The sequence below is a fragment of the Mustela lutreola genome, chromosome 17 (assembly GCF_030435805.1).
Source record: "Mustela lutreola isolate mMusLut2 chromosome 17, mMusLut2.pri, whole genome shotgun sequence".
Lineage (NCBI taxonomy): Eukaryota > Metazoa > Chordata > Mammalia > Carnivora > Mustelidae > Mustela > Mustela lutreola.
The window spans coordinates 47044518-47063976 of record NC_081306.1 but is presented as its reverse complement, the minus strand read 5'-3'; the positions used below and the strand labels follow the sequence as shown (position 1 = coordinate 47063976).

At 57.5% G+C, this 19459-nt stretch overlaps 1 protein-coding gene across 7 annotated transcripts in view; it reads right to left on the bottom strand.

Annotated features, from left to right (window-relative positions):
- Positions 1 to 6744: 6744 nt before the first annotated feature.
- AUTS2 (activator of transcription and developmental regulator AUTS2) overlaps positions 6745 to 19459 on the bottom strand; it is a 1064120-nt gene continuing 1051405 nt past the window's right edge. For all 7 annotated transcript variants that reach the window (XM_059154787.1, XM_059154790.1, XM_059154789.1 and 4 more), the window contains 6 exons: positions 19366 to 19437; positions 16081 to 16222; positions 13133 to 13210; positions 12255 to 12338; positions 10992 to 11214; positions 6745 to 8824 (listed from right to left, as the gene is read on the bottom strand). In XM_059154787.1, the coding sequence (XP_059010770.1) occupies positions 7576 to 8824; positions 10992 to 11214; positions 12255 to 12338; positions 13133 to 13210; positions 16081 to 16222; positions 19366 to 19437 (1848 nt within the window). In that variant the 3' untranslated portion in view covers positions 6745 to 7575. The remainder of the gene's footprint in view (positions 8825 to 10991; positions 11215 to 12254; positions 12339 to 13132; positions 13211 to 16080; positions 16223 to 19365; positions 19438 to 19459) is intronic.

Below are 19459 nucleotides of genomic sequence, written 5' to 3'. Positions count from 1 at the left end.
CTCCTCCAATGAGTGGGATCTGCCCTCATGGCCCCAGATCCCTCTCCCCGAGGTTGCACCTGCAGAAAGTTCCATAGTGCCCACCTGCTCACGGGGCAGAGCTTAAAGTCTTAGCACGTGAGACCCCTAGTCCCGGGCCCCCAACTTTCCGGATTTGGCTTTCAGTCTCCTTCGTGTGATCTTTCACACTTCCCTGTTTTCACCTTGGTGTTTCCTTTCTTCCTTGACCGTCCGCAAATAAAATCTGACCCCACCACATCAGCATAGCTTGTTAGAACTGAGAGAGACCCTGGAGATTTTGCTGGTAAAGCCCCACAGTTTGGCTCTTAGTGGGATGGCAGGAGGAAGTCAGTGATGCATTGGGACACCTGGGTGGCTCGCCGTTAAGCGTCTGCCTTCGGCTCAGGTCATGATCCTGGGGTCCTGGGGTCGAGTCCTGCCTCGTGCCCCCTGCTCAGCGGGGAGCCTGCTTCTCCCTCTCCCCAGCTCTCCCTCCAGCTCATGCATGCCTCTCTCTCTGTCATAAATAAAGTCTTAAAATAATAATAATAATAAGACGGCAGTGGCATATTCCCACTTACTGGGGATTCTCAGCAAGAGGCCATGTTATACAGACCTCCTGGTGGTGAAGGGGGCGTTCGGGGGCCCAGGAGTGCAGGCTGCAGCAAAACCTGGCGGAAATGGGCAACTTCCTTCCATTAGCTCAACAAGCCCTTGAAAATGTCCTCCCGAGACGTGGCCTCCCTCTGAGCTTTCCAACCAAACCCTGGCACTGTTCATACCATCTATGCCTGCCCACGGCTGTCCCTGTTAACTTGTCACCTGGCTGTGTTTCCCTGGCCAAGGGGACTCCCTCCATGTGTGTATGTGTGCAGTGTCCGTCTAGTCCACACCCATGCACGGAGCCGGGAATTTGGCCGCCTTCGGCTATGGGAACGTCAGCAGACAACTCCTTAGTCACGTAGTGACAGACCCACCCAGGTGCGGATCTGTCAGAATGGACGAAAGTCCTAAGTGACAGAGGAAGGCTCGTTTGTGACTGCCAGAGACTGTCACCTCATTGCCCGGAGCTTGGGTTCTATTAGGATAGCTAGACGGGAGAGCTCTGTGTTTTCAGGAACTTCCGTCTTTGCCACTGGCGCGTATCCACGGCCACATGTTGTGCCTCCGTGGGGCCTCCCGTGGAAGGAACTTGCGTGGGGCAGGGGAGGGGCAGGCAGCTCAGGCACGGGACCCCTTGGGGACGAGGGCTCTGCGGGGTCAGGACTTTGGTTCGCCTATGGGAAATGCCTATGGGAAAAATCATTCTGGGCAAACCCGACACGTCGAGGGCTGCTTTGGACCACACGAGCCACTCATTTTTTTTTTTTTAAATCAACCTCAGATGTAGACTGGATTCACCGTAATCCTTGCTTTGTGGCCTATTCTCCTCATTGAACCACGCACAATCCTGTTTGTTCCTCCCTCCCCCTCCCTTGGATTTCAGGGCCCCGGTGAGCAGCCGCGGGAATCTCTGTGGTGTTAGTTACCAGGAAGTGTTGGGGGTAACCGATGTCCCTGCCGGTGTTGTTGATGTGGTTTATTGACTCAGGCGCTGTTTCTTGGGGGTGACAAGGCCATGGTTACGGTGCAGGCTCTAGAGGACGCCAGCCTGGGGTTAGATCTAGGTGGTGCCCTGCAGGCAGGCCAATCTCTTCACCTCTCTGGGCCTCACCTTCTCACTTGTCCCGTCGGGGTTATGCCAGGGGAGGCCTCGGAACACATTCAGGGAGATAATCCGTGGTAAATCACTTGGTGCCATGGTCCTCGCTGCTGCGGGACGCAGGCCTCCTGCTTACTTGCTGCCGTTCGCAACGCGTGAATTAGCGACAACATCCCTGTCGAGGAGGCCAGAAATGCCTTCGTGGCTCAGGCAGGGTTTCGACCTCCCTGCGATCCAGCAGGATCCTGCATCAGGCTGGAGAGTCGAGGAGCACAGTTTCTCCTCTGCGATCATCCTGTTACCTAGTGGATGGTTCTTTTGGGAGCTTTTGTCAGAACTTCCCCTTGACCTTTTCCCAGGGTCCGATCTGGCTGGCTCTCAAACTTAATTTTGCCCCGGAACCACCTGGAGGATTGGTTCGAGCACACGTCACCAGGCCCGTTTCCGATTCAGGAGGTTGGAGGGAGGGGGCTGAGACGTCGTGTCTCTCACAGGTTCTCAGGTAGTGCTGCTGCTGGTCCGGGGACCACAGTTTGAGAAGCTCTAGTCCAGGGAATTAACTATGATGGGGGCAGGGCAGTCAGGGGAGACTTCCTGGAGGCAAAGGCCTTTAAAGCGAACCCTCTTCTAGCACACGGAGACGGCGGTGGGAACGAGAACACGGAAGGGCCAGTGTAAGCTGCGGGCGGGGGGCGGGCACGCGGAGGTGAAGCGGCCAGGCCCCCAGCCATGAGAGGGGCAGGACGGCCAAGGCCAGGTGGTTAGTCTGGGCTCCACTCTGGCGATCTCTGGACCTCTGGGATGGCTCTGGAACCTGGGACCCACGTGCAGTGGGGTGAAGGGCGGTGTAGGGCGAGGGAGCAGCTGTGGGACGAAAGAGCCTGGGCTTGCTCCCCAGTCCAGGGTCATGGTGTCCTTTAAAATCTGGAGGAGTCCTTCCGTGATCCTATTTTCAGTGTAGAGACCGAGATCCATGGTTCCCAAAGGTGCCAGATGAGATTGCGGTTGTAGTCACATTAAAAAAAAATTAATTAGAAGATAATGGAATTAAAAAAGGGACGTCACTGCACCTCACAAGGGTATGCCATCAAACCTGCTTTGGGCTTGTGGTGTGCAGGGGCACCGCAACGTGACGTGTGGGGGAAAGGTGTGTGTGGTCATGGGGTGTGCTGGACCCGCCAAATGGCCTCCCCCAGGCCCAGGGCTTCGAGCCCAGGGCCTTACCTGTGGACAGTCCTGGGGGACAGTCGGGAAGATGATGCCTCAGGTCCCCCAGAACAGGAAGGGCTGCGGGGAAGCCTCCAGAAGCGGGCATCAGTGTGAAATGAGGCATGCAGGGGTGGCGGAGTCTGACCTTGCAAGTGGCTCAGATCCTGATCCCAGGGCCTTTTGGGGAGAGGGGAGAGAGGCTGCCGACCAACAAGGAGTTGCCAAGACACACCGGGAGTGGGGTACAGGGTGTGAGGAGACAACCTTCAAGTCTCAACATACAGAATCCAAACAGAAGTGCGACAGGCCTTCAGTAGCATCAGCCAACAGGTTCAAGTTGCCGCAGAGGGCACGGGGACCACCGGCCTAGCCCATCCCTGCCTAGGACGCTGACTTTGAAGGCTGCTGTTCCCATGCTCCTCTGGGCCAGGCCATCTCCAAATGCTGGCGCAGGCTAAACTCCAACTTGTGTCCGTCAGAGGGAGGGAGTGCTTTGGGTAGGAGAGTAGCTCGAGACCCCATGACCTTGCCCTAGCTCCCCTCCCCCAGCTGGGCGAGAAACGCTGGGGCTGAACTAGGACTTGGACCACCAATGCACTCTCTTCGGTCTGGCCCAGTATGGCAGCCAATCCATGGCAAGAATTTCTAGGGCACTAACTGGGACTGAGTTTGTAAAACATATAGTGACCTTCTCTTGTGTGTGGGCCACTCTCTATCCAGTTCTTACTTCCCACTGGCTTTGGGCCACACTCCCCACCCAAGCCAAGCCTGCGTGCGCCGGGCTCACAACCTGATGTCTTCAGGCCTTGCTGTGTTCAGAAAGCCTCATTTTACGCATTAAGAAATGGCTCCAGAAAGGCTGCGATTCAAGGTCACGGTGAACGGAAGGCCTGGGGCAGGTGCGGGGCCCCGACTCCCGGCCCGAGCTCCTTATCGGAAGCTTCCAGTAGCTTTGAACTTCCATGGGGACCAGCGAGGGACTGTCTTTGAGGATGCGATTTCCTATCCAATAAACGGCCCTATTCTACTGAAAGGAAACTACCCAACGCCCAAGAAATCGCTCCTAAACTTACAGGAAGAAACGACGGGAGCTTAAGAAGAGAATGTGAGAGTCCACGTCATTTCTCTTGCCCCGTTTTCTTCCCGCAGCTTGACTCGGTGCTGCGGAAGCCGAGTCAGGTCTCCGGCGTGGATCCAAGCTCCTGAGAAGGTCTCGGGCACCCGCCACCGCAGAGCCCAATCCCGTGCCGCGCGGCTTCTTATGCCACAAACGTCAGTAACATCAACAGTCACATCTGGTTTCCTTTCCTCCACCTTGACTGAGGCAGGAGGATAAGCAGGGAACGCTGTTGCGGATTTCCGTCCCAAATGGTAATTATTGCATCATTATATCCGCTACTTTTCTTGTCATGTGCCATTAGGAGGGTAGCACGATCACTGTCAGTCAAAGGCGGTGGAGATAATTAGAGCGTCTATAGGTTAGCAGGAAATCACATGGGTGCCAGTCCCCATCAGTGCCGGGATGCTGAACGCGATTAGACGGTGGAGATGCACAGAGCCCCAGGGACGGACGGGAGAGCGGGAGTCCTCTGGGCTCCGACACTGCAGGCGGACGGGGCACGGCCCACAGGGAGCGGGAGGCAGCGAAGTCGGCCGGGCGCCCCCATCCAGACGCCGCAGAGTTTGGGGGGTGGTGGCAAGATCCCGTGAATGGTCCGATTTGGGAAATCAGTGTTTGTCGCGTTTTCCAGTCCCCTCGCTGTCCTTCCTGTGGGAGGTGGGCGTTAGCGGGGGGGCAGAGCCGAGGGAGGGGGTCTCTATGGCTCTGCCCACTGTTGCCTCTCTAGGCCTGCAAGCTTGGGTCCCTTGCCTGCATGGTCTTCCTGTGCCTCCCACCCCTTCCTGAACCCCCCGCCCTCACCGTGGGGGAGTCCATGGTGCTCCCTGACCACAAGCTGTGTCTAAGCCCCAGACAGCAGCCACCTGCATCCCGCTAACCTGGGCCGTTCCCGCGCCTTCCCAGAAAGAGAACAAGCAGCGATCCAAACAGGTCTCATCTGAACAATTTCATAAGGCCGACATGAGAAAAACTTAACATTTTTTTACATCTTGAAAAAAACAAAACGGGAATTTGGAGGACGGAGAGAGGAAACGTCTGCGGAGGGAGGAGGGGAAGGACAGGTCGCTCAACAAGACACCGGAACCGAGACAGGAAGGAAATCCAAGGAAGGTCTGGAAAGTCACACACAAGCCACCGCGTCCACAGACTGAAACGCCAGGGAACGCGCGAGACTGTCGTGAAAGGCCCCAAAGTCGGCTCTGTCCCCGGCGTGGGTGACGCCACCACGGAGCTCCGAGCTGGGCCTGGGGTGCCCCCCGACCCACCACCTGCGCCATCCACCGGTCCCTTCCTGAGACCAAACAGTGTTTTTGCCTAGACCGTCCCGGAAACGTAAAGAATGAGAAACAGAAAGAAGGTGAGATCCACACGTCGCGGTGCGGGCCTCCAAGGTTTACAGAAGCTGATCGGCGGGTGGCTGGGTGCGTCAGGGAGGGCAAGCGGCCCCCGCGGGTCAGCCCGGCGTCCTCGCTTGGGCTGGGTTCGAGGCCTTTCTCCGCGAGAGCCCGGTCTTGCACGTGTGGCTTCTTCCCTAGGGGAACGGTGGCCGTCGCACACACAAGCACCTGGAGGCTTGGTTCACATTTTTTAATAACATGGCACAGTTTACATTACACAAGAAGGCTCCATCGATGGGAACATGCTGAAGAGTCAGTCGGTTTTCACATAGGGTCTAGGAAGGACTTTATTACATACAGGATAAACAGCAAAAAGGTCTGTATAGAACAATCTCTTTACAAGACTGAAAGCTACCACTACAGTTCCAGTGTTCATATCCCTCGGATTTTTTTTTTTAAGTTGTTGTTAAAAAAACAAAACAAAACTAAAACCAAAAAAAAAAAAAAAAAAAAAAAACCAAAACCAAAAAAAAACCCCAAAACAAAAAAACCCAACCAAAAAAAAAACCCACTGCACAACAGCTGGAGTTCACAAAATCTGAAACTCACCACTAAACCTTCAGTTTACTACTAAAATAGATCTCTCTGCTTATTAGAAACAATGGTCTGTAGTTAACTTTTTTTTTTTCTTTTTTGCAAAAACAGGATAACAACATCAGATAGCACTTTAATATACTAGAAGACCCAATGGCACTAGTTTTATTTCATACATATAATTTACAGTCCGGTAGACAAGATATAGTGTATTTCTCTGCTAGTAAAGTCATATTCTCTCCAAATATGTAGACAAGAGGCTTAATGTTTTATAAAAGTATTATGAAGACACGTTAAGGTTGATGCGAACTCAAAACCACACGCACACACAGGACTTGGTCTCTGCCACTGTTCACCCTCTGCGCCTCTCCGGGGCGGGGCCGGCCCCACCTGTTCCGGCACCTCCAGACCTTCCGACCCACGGGAGCGCCGCGAGTCACGGGGGCAGACGCGCCCCTTCGGTCCCCCGGCTACCGAGTACAGTGAGAAACATATCCATCATCTGAGAAAACGTGAAGCTTTCTTTCAGGATTTGTTTGGGTGGGATCCCACCTCATCCGCGAACGAGGAGGCTGTGTGCAGAGAGGACATGGGACACGCTAAAAACAAAACAAAACAAATGCGTGGCTCCCACAGGAGGGGGCGTGAAATCCCGGAACTGGTGACGACGGGGTGCTGGCGGCCTGTGTCCCCTGATTTTGGCATCTGACAACCCCATCCTCCCCCGGCACCGGCTGCGCTGCTCTCGCTCTCCCCGCCCACCCCCCCCGCCCCCACTGCCATGGCCCACAGGCCACCACTTCAGAAGCCGCGTTTTCGGCCTGGGGTCCGATCCGCAAAAGAGGAGGTTTCTCCGTTTGAAAAAACAAGCAAGGAAAACAGTCCTATCACGTGAGTGCTTGTTCAGGGAAAATATGACCTTAAGGATGTTGTAAATGGGTTTGAAAAGGCTCCTTTGAGTCAAGAGGGCTTTCGAGAGAAGCCCCGACATTCATTGCATAGTTGAAGGGTTTAGCTGTCTCTAACAACACGTGGGAACGTGGCCGCAGCCGACCGCGCTCGCGGGTAGGAAGTCTGCAGATAGCACATTTGAAGAAGTAGTAATGTATTAGGTTTCTTACTCTGTATCTATTTACATTTGTACAAAGTAAAGCTTTCATCTTACCCTTTGCATATATGAACCATGAGCTCCCGAAGCAACGTTTCTTTACAGGACTATGTACACGGCCTCCCCTGCTCACCTGCGGGAGCTCCGCGCCGGACTGCGGGCGCCGCCGCCGCCTCCCCCCCAGTCACCACCGCGCCGGGTGTGTAGGCCATCTTCGCTGTTTTGGTTCAAATCAACAAAGTTTTATACGAGAAACCGAAAGAGTTAGGGATGTGAGAACATCGGACTTGGCTAAAGGACCTGAAAAATTTCAACATAGAATATACAAAAACCATTTCAAAATCTGCACGGAGTCTATACATTTTTTACAAGGGGCGGAGGCGGGGGCGCGTGGCCCCCAGTCCGTGGCAGTGGTCCGTCCTCTCTCGCTCTCCCCCCTCCCTCTCTCAAGTCTGGCGTCGTGTGGGCGTGGGGCTTCTCCATCCTCGCTCGGGCCCTGCTCTCCTTACCGAGCCTCGATGTCCTTCAGGGTGTGGGAAGGGGGCCTCTCCCTCATCTCTGCGGACAGAGGAGTAGTCCTGCGGGGCGAGACGGGGCGGCCCCCCAGCGTGGAGATGAGCGGCGGGGGCGCGCTCAGCGCAGCCGTCGGGGGCGTCTTGTTGAGCAGTCCGTTCTGGTGGCCCGCCGTGGGGCTGATCCGGGGGTAGTGCATGCTGGGGAGCCCCGGCGTGATGAGGCTGGGGTGCGGCAGGTGCCCGTCCAGGGAGGCGGGGTGCACCGAGTGCAGCCGCGTGTGCTCGTAGTCCTCCCGGAGCACGTGCAGACGCTCCCGCTCGTCCAGGTGCGCCCCGCGCTCGTGTTCCCGCCGAGGGTCCACGGCCAGCGGGTGGTGGTGGTGGTGGTGGTGGTGGTTGTAGTCGTGAGGCTCCCTGTCCCGGAAGGAGCGGTCGGCCTCGTACAGCCGGGGGGTCGAGAGACGGTGGAGGGGGTCGTTCCTCAGCAGGAAGTCCCTGCCCAGCGGGTCTCTGCGGTGGATGTCCAGCTCTCGGTAGGGGTCCCTCAGCGGGTCCCGTATGGGGTCCCAGTGGAAGGAAGGGTACGGGAACCGCTCTCCGCCCGGGATGGCACTGATGCCCATGAAGGGAGTCATCATGCGCGTCCTGTCCAGGCCGCCGATGCTGTTCAGCGGGTGGACGCCGGTCACCCCCACCGTCATGGGCATCGACGCCAGGGGCCCCGGGTGCACGCCGGACGAGGAGCTGGGCGGCGGCGGCTCGGACGGCCGGTGGGTGTGCGGGGCCTCCGGAGGCAGGTCGTGCTCCTCCTTGCGCTCCTCCTTCACCTTGACCTCCGCGCCCTTCTTGGGGTTCTCGTAGGCCGGCTCGCCCTTGCGCGGCTCGGCCTCGCGGCTCGAGGTGCTGTTGGGCCTGGCGCTCTCCAGCACGGGGGTCCGCACGTAGGGCGACGGCACCCGGGCCAGCTGCTTGGCCTCTTCGCCCGCGGCCCGCCCCTCGTGGCCGTGGCCGTCCTTCTCGGGCAGGGGGCCCTCCTTTGCCTTGTGCTCGTCGGCGGCCGGGTCCTTGCGGGGCTCCGAGTGGTCTCTCTCCCTCTCTTTGGATCTGTCTTTCTCACGCGCTTCTGTGTTCAAATGACCCCTGATCTGTTCGGCGGAGCTACGGTTAGGTCCCAGGGCGCTCGCCGGGAGGACGGGTGCTGGTGAAGGGTGGCTGGAGTGTCTCTTCTCAACGCTTTCCCTGAGGAAGAGAGAGGCAAACAGAGAAGCAGATGAAGCGGGCCTGCCGGCCTGGCGAGGGGCTGCCAATGAGATGGTGGTGGGAGGACGGGCTGGGGTCTGGTGCCTGCGGTCGCCGGGGCCGCCGGCCATCCTGACCCTACTCGCCGAGACGTCAGAGGACGCTTTAGGGGGCGAAGTGCTGGGCATGAGGGCGTGTGGGGGCCCGAGGGGAATCATTCTGTATGTAAGAGTCACATGGTCCGTCAAGACCACAGAGGAAGGGTTTTCGGCAAGTGGACGTGGACCAGTAGGGACAGTAACAGTGCTCTGGCGACACAGCCCACCTGTCTCGACCGCTGGGATCATTTAGGGTCGAGCAGAAATGCCTGAGCAGCCCAAACACGAAGATGACCTTTCTGCCCCTTCTGTGACACTGAGCCGGAGGGAGGAAGCGTCTGACGCGAACAGGATAGGAGCTTGGGACTCCAGACGTGAGGACGAGTGACCCGTCTCAGAGGCCCTGAGAGATGCAGCCCGGGAGGGGCTCTAAGGGAAACCACGAGTTCGGGGCTCATGGGTTGCAAATGGCATTTGTGTCTCAGGAGGGACAAGGCGGAAATCTGGGGAGAAGATGGAGGAAAGCCGGGAGGAAAAGGGGGGTCCCTGGGCCTCAGGGGACAAGTGGAGAACCATTCTGAGGGCGTCTGGGAGTGGACACGTGGAAGAAGAGTCTTAGGGGCCTGGCTGGGACAGGGGCTGAAGCGTCCAGGGCATGGGATGCGGAGCACAGAAGGACCACGAGGCCGACAGGACGAGGGACTGTGCGAGACAGATGGGGCTGAGGCCAGAGGCAAGGCACCTCTGGCTCAGCAGCTCCCAAGGCGGAGGCGGGGGCGAGAGAAGGAAGGGGGGGTTCCCTACAGATGTGGTTTCTAGCCAACACGGAGGCCTCTTCCTGGTAAGGGAAGAATCAACAAGCGTGTTTTATCACGTTTCCGGATTTGAATCCAAAGGCCGTTTGGACTCCATCAAGAAAGATGCGCGAAGGTTTGCTGCCCCACCGTCTTCTGGTCACCGACAGACGGCCCCGAGAGAGTGCCCTGGCCGGGCCCCGGCAGTTCACAGCGGAGAGCTGACCGCCCCGAGTGGTCCTCCCGCTAAGAGCTCGAACACACTGTCTTGAAGGAAAGTGTGTCTTTTTCTTTTCTGAGACAACATCAGCGAGAATGAGGAGGACATGCTGATCTGACACACTTAGGGTCTGTGAGACCGAATCCTTTTAAATCCCTAGTGGACGTGCATGTGCGCACACGCGCCCCATGCACAGGAAGGAAAATCCAAGATCTGGATCCTGTTTGAGACCCAAGTACCCAAGGGAGAGGCTGGCAGGGCTTTCCTGTCGAGCGTATCTGGTCTTCCCTGCTTCACAGTCTGAGCAGGAGGAAAACTGCCTCCAGCAAGAAAACAGGGATGCTTGCTTGAGAATGCCCAGGACATTCTTCAGCAAAAATACCCTAAGACCTTTTCCTCCTTAAGGCGGTTCCTGTTACAGGCACGGGTTACCAAGTGCAGAGCTGAAAACACGGTTAGTCGAAGTAACTTCCCCACTGGCAAAGCAAAACCCACACCGGGAACGCGCGGACGCTCCTCGGCATCGAGGTTAGCAAACTTCTGCTCGTCCTCTGTGAGCCCGGGATTGGGGTTTGAACAAAACTTGAGAAAAATATGATGAAACAATGCAAACGTGACTTTCTAAAAGCAACAAAAGGAAAGAGGGAAAGAGACAGGGAAAAAAACCAAAAAAAAACCTATGGATGATTTAATGGACTGCACGAACTTGAAAGCAAATATGGTGTTGATTCATGCTGTGTGTGTTGGGTCCGGAGCTCCAGCTCGCTGTCTCGGAGAGAGAGTTCTGCTGGGGCACACTAGCGCTCGCGGGGGCCTCGCGGGTTCTCAGGGCGGGTCTGTGTCTGAGTCGGGACGCTCTCGCTGCGCTGTGGGCGTAGCCTATGGGGCGGTGCTCTAGGGGGCAGAGGGGACTTGCGGGGCTGGCCCGGGGCCGAGCCCGGAGCGGGGGCCACACGGCCCACCGGAGCACGAGGCTGGGTCGGGGCGGGGGCGCGGCCGTCCTGGGCGCACGGCGGGCTCCCCCAGTGGGACTCGAGAGCGGGTTCTTTCCGTACCTTTCTTTGTCATCTTTACTAACGGAGGAGTCTCGTTTATCTACATCTCTATCTCTGTCATGAGCGGCAGCGGACGCGCTACGCTCCAGCTCCCCTGGCTTCAGCCAGGGCGGAGGGGTCGGGAACGACGGAGGCGTGCGGTGGAGCCGGTTCCAGGGTTCGTGAGGGTTGCTAAAGTTCTGCACACTGGGGCCATCCTTGTGGCCGAACATTGAGTTGGGTGCTGAAATGGTGAAGTGGAAAACAAAAAGGTTTAAGAGAAATCATATAATCCGCCGTAATGAAGGTACTTACCCCGGAACGTCTAACAGCACTCAGAGTTAAAATGAGTACATGTTATGGGGAGCTGGAAAAGGAAAGGAGATCGACAGACTCATTAGAGGGGCGCCGCCCCACCCTGGACCGGCAGCTCAAGGCTCTCGCTCTCTAACCCAAGCCGACGGGGCGGGAGGGGGAGGACTGTGGAGGAAAGGGGCCGGACAGGTGCCAAGGGCGCCCCATGGAACACGTCTGGTGCATGCAGGAGCCCCCAGCATGCAGAAGGGGGTCCTCTTGTGAACAACACCCATCGCCGAGGTGCCTTCCGGCTCCTCCCTCCCCCACAGCCCCGCCAATGGGACCGCCACTATCCGCGTGGCGTTGGTGGACGGAAGCAGGTCGTCAAGCCTGGACGGCAGCGGACCCGCACAGACACTCCCCTCCTAGGGGAGGGCCCCCTAAGGCCGTGACAAACGGACGCACCAAAGACAAGGGCTGAGCCTTCGGGGACTTGAAAATGAGCCCGTGTTATGCCTCTTTTCCCACTAGAGATACTTTTTGGTAGAAAATGACACGATCCTCCCAGATGACGGAGTACAAAACGCTGCCCATGCTGGGCTAGCCTCAGCCCGGGGCGGTTTTCCTGCCATTTTTGGTCGCGTTTTCTCAGTGCCACTAGTGCCAAAGGTGAGGCGGAGGAAAGTGGTTTCCCCGTCTGAGCTGCAGCTAAAGTCCCGGAGCGTAGGGACGGAACATGGGGGGACTGAGCTCAAGTGGCTGTATGGAGTTCGATCAGTGACACATAGGAACAGTGGGCTTCCCCGAATCCTGAAACCCCTGCACCCGTCCCCCCGACTCCGCGGCCGAGGCCGGCTTCTCCGGATAGGACCTCATCTGTTTGCCACGAGGACAGTTTCCTTCTAGCTAGAAAGGTCTTGAGCCATAGACAGATCCGAGGAGACACACAGTCCGAGGCAGATTTTTAAAAAAGCCAGAGGTACTCACTAACTGAAGGGTTTCCGAGTCCCCCAAAGGCGTTGCCACCAACCGCTGCGAGGCCAGTGAACGTAGACGGACGGTTAAAAGGCTCTGTGGACAGATCGGGAAGAAGGAACCGGTTGCAGGACTGGGCTGAGTGGAGGGCAAGAGCTTCCCGGGCATGGGAAGGCGATGCGGGGCCCTGCCCTCTCTGCACTTGGACCTGATCGGTCCCTGATCGTGCAGAGGGGCTCACTGCATTTGGGTCTGGGCACAGTGTCCGAGGACGCCCTCCTGCGCTGTCCTCCGTCCTCGGGGAAAGTACTCTGTGGGCTCTAGGAGTAAGGCTCCCAGTGACAAGATGGTGCAGGCCCATCAGTGGAGACGCCCCTTTGTCGCGTGCCACTGCCTCTACGCCTGCCTGTACACGTGCAGGAAATACCCAGAAAACAGAGGCCACGCTAGAGCATGCACCCTTGCTAGGAAAAGACAGATGTGCAGTGAAACCCAAGGGGACTAGGAAACAGCACGGAACACTTCCTTGTTACATCATCTTGCCTTTTCTTCCTCCTCCTAGAGGTGGGCAGGCAGAGGAGTTCACCATCTCGCCCCCGTGGGCAGGTACAGGCTACCGGACGCACGGCTCCTTCCCACCGCTCTGCCTGTCGCCTCAGACGGCATCGCGAGTGAGCACACAGCCCCTACTTTAAGACTGTGGTGTCAGAGGTACTGAGATCCCGAGGACGGAGGGCCGGCTATCAGACTTTTCCACACACCCAACATGGCCCTACGTAGTCACCAGGGTGTCCAGGACCACGGCCAACCCGCCAAGAAGCACGGCGGAGCGCGGCAAACCAAGGTTTTGGTGAGACACGTGTCGCTTCCCATCGCCGATGGCAACTTACCCAGGTGAGCGGCAGGATTAAGGAAGTTGCTGTGGTGGGGGGGCGGCCCAAAAGGGGTCCCGGTTGGGTGTGCAGCACCTAGAAAGTCAAACCCGAGAGAATCAGATTTCCCAGAAAGCCACCTCCTGCCTCGCTCCTGGCTGCCGAGGGGCCCCATGAGAAAACGGGGATAAATACGTTGAAACAAGGACGTGGCCAAAGTCCACCCGGGCAGTGCGCGGGGGGGCGACCTGTTTTCTGTTAGCTGGAGAAGTCATGCTCTCCTTCCAAGCTGGGCTGGTCGCGTCCAAAGAAGGCATTCCTTTGAGAAGACCTGGGCGCACAGCATTAGAAGCGTGGAGAGACAGCACAAGGCGGGCAGGGTGGGGCGCCGGTTCTATAACCAAGCAAGCTGGGGGTCAAACACCAGGGCATGAAGTGTTGGGTTCTTCCCTGAGGGACCTCCAGAGCCGTTAGTACATTCCCGGGCTCACTTGTCCTCTGAAAGGGGGACATCTGGCCACGGGATACTTTCTTCACAGACAGCATGTTGGGGGGCAAGTCTTTCACTCTGAGAACCTTGTTCTAGAAACTGTATTTTCTAATTCTTGGCTCAGGAGCCGCGTGTCTGGGTGGCGCAGAGCCCCTTTGAGGACTGTGCCGGTGGGTACGAGACCATCTGGAAGGTCTGGGCCTGCGGGACCCGGGACCTCGAGCTGCATCAGGTGCGAGGTACGAAGTCCTCCAGGCAGCTCCCAGCTTCGGGGCCAGAAAAAGCTACTCTCTTCCTTGCTAACGGACCCTATCTGCCAACGGGGACCTCAGTTCAAGGTCAGTGGTGTTCTTCGGTTTCTCCGTCCTCCAGTGTTTCATAGTCTGCCTTAAACAACAGGTGTTCAGGGAGCTGCATCGTCCTCGTCCTGGAGGAAGGTGGGGAGGGGAGAGGGTGCGCGCCGGGGAAGCAGGACGACGCTCGGACGAGCCGCGGGCGTCCCACTGGGTGTTAACGGGGCGGCAGGCTCGGCTCAGAGACCTGACTGGACGGGCTCTGCTGACATCACCTCTCTCGAGCGATGTCAGCCTGAATTCCCAGCACAAGCCAAGAGTGGCCCGACTGAACACGTGTGCGTGAATTACACACACTGGCTGCAAGTTTCACCAAAATGCCATTTGGGCGCAAAATCCAATATTGCTTAGACTGAAACAGAGGACCTTTCAGGTGGATATATACGCAGGGCCTCAACGAACGGCCTAAAAACATTCCATGTTGTTTGTCTTGCATGTTGGCTAAGTTCTCATAAGCGAGTGTAAGTTCCCCTGGGAAAGCAGATTAAGTGGAGGCATGTGCTGGTCCCTCTCCACACCCTAGGAACTCGATTTATGTTCTGGATTGCTGTCCCCTGCACTGCTGTGGGGCCTCGGGTGTAGAGGAAGCCACAGGGCACCGGAGGAGCTCTCTGCCCGGCCTAGACGCTGGCTTGGCCTCCGTGGGGGCCGTGCCCGAATGATGGTCCGGGTCCGGCTCCGGCCAGAGAGCACAGCCCAGCGCGTCATCAGGTGGGAAGAGTGTTGCAGGCTGCATGCAAATCTGGCTGCACCGTCTCTGGGTAGTACACGCTAATTAACGCTTCGATGGAGATGGGAGCTTCGCTCAGCCCGGGGCCCCCAGGGGGCCCGGCAGTTCCAGAATTATTGAAGCAAAATAAGCCAATTCATCGCTTGGCTCCAACAGAAGGCAGGGAGAAATCTCTCTATTTTTCTCCAAAAATTGCTCTTCCCAGAGCTCCGTCTCAGGGCCTAGGTGCCATGGTAACAAAGCCTTCAAATATGTTCCCAGACAGAACTGACAGAGAAAAACCTGAGACCTTAGCAAATTCCATCCAGCCTCAAGGGTGCTTCTCTGGCTTTGGCAGCAAGGCCCTTTATCATGATTTCCTGCGATGGGGAATCTCCCTCTTCCTGAATGCAAGAGCCTCAGCTCAACCAAGGAGTCCTGGATAAAAGCCTGGGAAGGCAGCAGGCAGGATGGATGTGAAACTTGTTCCCAAAAGGACCACAAATGGAGCCCAGTGAATATTTATGTCCAGAAGAATAAATTCAACTTAGCACAGTGGGTCAGCCCCAGGCTGAGCTCTGTGGCCACGGGCAAGGACTCCCGAGCGGAGCTCTGTGCCTGGCTCTGCGCGGCCCAAACGCTTGAGGACTGAAGGACAGGGAACCTCTGACACCGAGAGGAGTGAGTGCTCTTGCTTTCGGAGAGTCCTTATGGCCACTGCCCCTCGTGTGTAGGCACCTGGAGGGGAAGGGGTGACCGCTGGCCCCCACTGCCCCCCGCGCTCTGGCATATCCCTGGGGCGTCCGAGAATGTGTCATCTTGGCCATGAACCAACAGACCACGTAGGTGTGTATGCCCCGTCCTGCAAGCTTTCTGCATCGGTACAAACACGCAGGCAACGGCACTACGTTCCACAGCCGAAAACACCAGCCACTGGCGGGCGGACCCCCTTGCAGCGCAGACACAGCAGCGGCCACTGTCTGACTCTGCTTTCCCCACCCTCCGACTCTCGGGAAAACAGTGCCACTGAGCCCCACGCAGTGGAAGGTGACCGAGCGCTGTGGGCACCAAGCGTAAGGACAGCCACATCCTTAGACAGTTCCTGGCACTGCTGCCTATCGACATGCCCTTGTAAGCTTTCTGATCTTTCTCGATCAGAACGTGAGTTATTCTGGTTTAACACAGAAGCCAAAAATGAGCCAAAGCAGTTTGAGTCCCCAGGGAGAACGATGACCTTTTCTCCTTCCTTAATGAGAGGGTGTCCGGGAAGGGTCCATCTCCCTGATGCGCTGGGGTTGCCCTGAGCGCCGCCACGAACAGCATTTTCATAAGGGAGGGACGCGGCGGTGGCCCAGAGCACAGCCAGGCACCTGCGAGCTCGCATCTCCCCTCTCCCCCCGCGCTCGGAACTCACCAGCGGCAGAGAACAAAGTTGAAGGCCGGGCCAGGTCATGGGGGTGGTGGATGGCTCCAAAGAGACTGGGGCCCGGGGGGCGGCTCAGGAACTCGGGTTTCAATCCGAAGTCCAGCTTATGCGGGTCTGACTGCATCTGTTTCTGAAGCAGCAAGGGGCAGAGGAAAACATGAGGCCAGGAGGAGACGCGGGAAGACAGAGGTGGGCGCAGCGGCAGCGGCCGCGGAGGAGACGGACGGTGCGCGCGGGCGCGGCACTCGCGTCGGGCTCAAGCTTACAGGCGCGGTGGGAAGAGGGACCCACACACCGTCTCACCCGCACGTGCCCAGAACAGCAGGTCAGCCCCTGGGGACCAGCGGGGCCTGGCACTGGACGGGGCCTGCGAGCGGTCTTCGAGGTCGTGCGGCTTGAGGAATGAACCCGGATCCTACTTACTCCAAACGAGTTCGTTATCTGCTGTCAAGGCCCCACTCTGGCAAGTTTTTAAATGACAGCGTTTTAGAGCTCATTTTATTAGGAATTCTGCATGTATAATCTGCTGTGTAAATTAATTGTTAATGGCGCTTTGCTGTCCTCTGACAGATCGCAGTACGTTAGTACCTGGACGTGATGAGGAAATATTTGCATGCCTCTGAGCTAGTTTTCAAATGCTCTCTGTTGTATCTTAAACACAGAACACCCCGAACCAACAGAAACAAAGTAGGGGTGTTCACTGAATGCACGGGCTGGGGCTTTCCCCTGCCGCTGCCGGACCACGACCGAGGAAGAGGTCATCGGCTCCGCCCCGTGAGCCGTCCAGAACTTCTCTTGCTCTGAACCCTTGGCAGCAGCTGCCATGGCTCTGTTTTCGCTCCTTTCTCTCTCTCTCTCCCTCAAGCTCCTCCCAGGCCCCCTCCCTCCAAGGCCGGAGACGAGCTCATCATTTCCTCCCTCCTTGACCCTGTGTCGTTCTTGAACATGGGCGCCCCAGGTTAACGCTCGGCCGGCTGCTCTCCGCCTCTCACGCCTCCGCGCACTGGCGGCCTGGCCCTGCCCGTCCCTCCCTCACGGCCCTGCGCCTGCTCCCGACTCCCTCCTCCAGTCTCTCTGCCCGGACTGATGCTCGCAGACCGCGGGGCCCTCACGTCCGCCCTAAGTCCGCCCTAAACCCGTCCCTCTCCCACGCTGTGTACCAGGGAGTCAGCAGGGAGTCAGCAGCGAGCCAGCTGAGCCAGCCTGTGTGAGCATCGGAGACACGAGAAGGCCGCAGGCCCGCTCAGCCGCCGGCCCCGCTCAAAACCAAACCATGGCCTGACCGCTCGGGGCTGGAAGCGATGCCCTGCGGAAGCCCACGGCCCGTGCCCACCCGCACGCGGATAGCGCACCCCCCCCTCCGCCACTGCAGAGGGTGTCCTCGACCCTGGCACAGGGCGTCTGCAGGTGGTCGGCTCCTTCCGGACACGCCTGGGGAGGGGCACTAAAAGGGGGAGGAAAGGGGACAGTGGTGCAGTCTCTGCTCAAATCCACAGGGCGCTCGTCCCAGCTCCGCGGGAAAGTCACAGCCGACGCCCAAACCGGAGCTTCTGATTCACTATGAATCTACAGAAATCTTCTGCCTCCTTTACCTCGGTCGCCCCGTTATTTAGGGCTAATAGTGCACGGCACACAGCTCGGGTCCATTAACCACAAGTCAGGTCCGTGAAGCAAAGTGGAGCTTGGGGGTCCCGGGGAGTTTGCTGGGAAGGCGGGAGGAGCAGCCTCCCCGCGGGCACGAGGTCTTGCTAACGGAACTGAGAAGGAAAGTCCGTCGCCGCAGACGCCTTCACCGAGAAGCTGCTGCGGAAGTGGCAGAGACAAGATCCTTCCCCGCTTGAAGCAGCGGAGCTACAGGGAGGATGTGTCTTACGACCGCGCCGCCAGCCACAACGTCCGGAACAAACAGCGAGTCGGACTGAGCTCCACCAGCTCGTCGCCCTCCGAGCGCGCCGTCTGCCGCGAAGCCGGGCCGCACGTCTCTGACTCAACCTCGCCCAACAGCGACCCACGGGTGAGCAACGGGAGCGGAGGGGAGCGACAGGTACGTGGCACCAAACGCAAGTATCTCGGGGACCTCGTTTACTGGCTTTTTAACTTTTCACTAGGTTGGTTTTCATGTGTTTTACGAGTGGGAGAGAGTAAGAGAGCACGAGTGGGGGGAGGGGCGGAGGGAGAAGCAGGCTCCCCCCGAGCAGGAAGCCCAACGGGCGATGCGATCCCAGGACCCCGAGAACATGACCTGAGCCGAAGGCAGACACTTGACTGACGTGAGCCCCCCAGGCGCCCCTAACTAGGTTGGATTTTTTTTTTTTTCTTTAACCATTAGAAAACTGAACATTCTGTGATGACCAGCTCTCCTTTACCTAGCGGCCTCTTTTCTTAGGCTCAAGCGGGCTCCCCCTGATGCTGTCAGCACGGAATGCTTGGAATTACTCGATTGGTTGTTTCTCCCATTTTTCTTGGTGCGGTTACCCAGACGCTAAGGGCCCACACCGTAAAATCGGGACTCGTCCGTTACTTTGGTCCCCACGTCAGCCAGCGAGGCCTGGTCTGGTTACCTCAGGAGGCTGTTGACTGGACCCTGTTATGTCACAGATGCCTGGGAAACAGGACTGTATTCATCTGTACGATGAAAATACCGAAGTTTAGGCAAAATATTCTGCAGACAGACAGGGTAATGGGTCAGAGTGGAACTGAGCGAACGCTAACCCCTGTCCCTGGTCACAGAGATGACTACTGGGCGTGCGCACGGCAGTGTGGACGAAGACGCTACTTCTAGAAGACACTTCTCTGTGCTGCGCATTGCTGAGGGAAGTGCAGCAGCGTCACGGAGGGTCCGCTTTTCGAAGTCACACGGAGCAAAGAACGCACTGAATCTTGCAGAAATCACCACTTTGCACGTGTTGTTCCTCCCAGAAACTAAGCATTTTCTAAGTAAACACACACTTGGTGGCTAAAATTAGATCATCAAAGCCTTTTCTTTCCCTGCCCCAGGATTTCATCTATGTTTAAGCTCTTTGGATGGATACAAGGACAAAATCATCTAGAAAGACAGAACACCAGGGAGTTACCAGTTTGTTTTGTCATTTTTGTCATTAGGGTTCCCTAATTCATAGTAAGGTTTCCCAATGGTGTTTCCATGAGACTCGGTCCTCCCTGCCCACAGGTCATTAGAAGCTGTTGGAATGCCTCCTCTGTCGGGGTCACACACACGCAGGGCCCCCGTCGCCCCTGCCCCCTCCCCCACCAAGACAGGCCCACGAGACTGACCTTGACCTTCTGTTGGTGGTGGTAGATCTGCCAGGCGATGTGAACATGCATAGCACACCACTTCCCTGGTTTCTGGAACAAGAAAGAGCAAGGT